General features: G+C 48.9%; 1 protein-coding gene across 1 annotated transcript; it reads right to left on the bottom strand.

Moving 5' to 3' along the window:
• Positions 1–268: 268 nt before the first annotated feature.
• Positions 269–1045, bottom strand: LOC103311220 (ATP-dependent DNA helicase PIF1-like; the record flags this gene model as incomplete). The annotated part of the gene is made up of 1 exon (XM_008190800.1): positions 269–1045. A coding segment is annotated over exon 1 (777 nt), but the record flags the coding sequence as incomplete, so codon positions are not given.
• Between the last annotated feature and the right edge of the window lie 103 nt (positions 1046–1148).

Genomic DNA, 1148 nt, shown 5'->3' with positions numbered 1-1148 from the left:
ACAGATATTTAAAAGTTATTCATAATGTACTAGAATAACAATTAGTGGTTGAATACCAAATTATCTTATACGGTACAAAGTAAAAAACAAAAACAAAAAATTCCATAATAGCATATTAAATACAATCACAGTATAGGATTGTATTATAATTAATATTAAAAAGTTAATAGTTATGATATAAATAGCAAATTGTGTTTAAAAGTTATTGGCATAGACATAATAGTAACAAAACATAATAACAAAACAAAATGTAAAAAGTTACACTCACCCTCGAAAACGCTACGTACAGCTGCCCGTGAGTAAACGGGGGCGACGTCAGTAGCAAACCTACCCTGTCGAACGTCTGACCCTGCGACTTGTTGATGGTCATGGCGAACGACAACCGCACCGGGAATTGAAGGCGCCGCAGTAGGATGGGCAGGTCGTCCTCAGCGCTGGACGTGAGCAGTATCTTGGGCAGGACGATGTCTTCGTCCTGTGGGTCACCTCCCAAAATTTTCGCCTTGAAATTGTGAGTCCGCAGTTCGGTGACCACCAACCTCGTACCGTTGCACAGTCGTCTCCTCGGATCGAGATTTCTGAGCAACATCACGATGCACCCCACCTTCAACTTTAGCCGGAACGGCGGCAGGCCGTCCGGTACCAAAGCGTTGAGGAACTCTGTGGGGAAATTGGCCACTTCATCGGCCTCGTTCGCCATCATGGTGTAGGTCATCTCTCGACCGTCGACGCGCTCCAGCACGTCCCCGTTGACATCTCCGCACTCTTCGTTAGTGGGACACACGATGACTCTCCGAGCAAATTCTTCGACGTTGGCCAACGACATATGCTGCGGATACACGAAGTCGATTAAATCAGCGACGTCGCATACCATTTCCCGCGGTATTTGCACGGTGTCCGGAACGCCGTCGACCGCGGGCAGTTGGCCGTTGCCGAGCCGAAGCAACCAAGACGCAAAGTCCGCGTCGTTGCCCGCGCGCATGTTCTGCACCAGATTGAAACGCTCCATGACGCTCCAAAGACCGTTTTCCTTGATCGACGACATGACGATATCGGCTCTCGTCCCTCTCCGGACCACGGGCAATATCTGTCTGAAGTCGCCGGCGAACAGCATGGGTTTACCGCCGAACGGTAATTCCGACACCATG

This window comes from Acyrthosiphon pisum, unplaced genomic scaffold, assembly GCF_005508785.2.
Source record: "Acyrthosiphon pisum isolate AL4f unplaced genomic scaffold, pea_aphid_22Mar2018_4r6ur Scaffold_1115;HRSCAF=1588, whole genome shotgun sequence".
Taxonomy (NCBI): Eukaryota; Metazoa; Arthropoda; class Insecta; order Hemiptera; family Aphididae; genus Acyrthosiphon; species Acyrthosiphon pisum.
The sequence above is the reverse complement of the archived record's forward strand: the minus strand, read 5'-3'. Positions and strand labels throughout refer to the sequence as shown.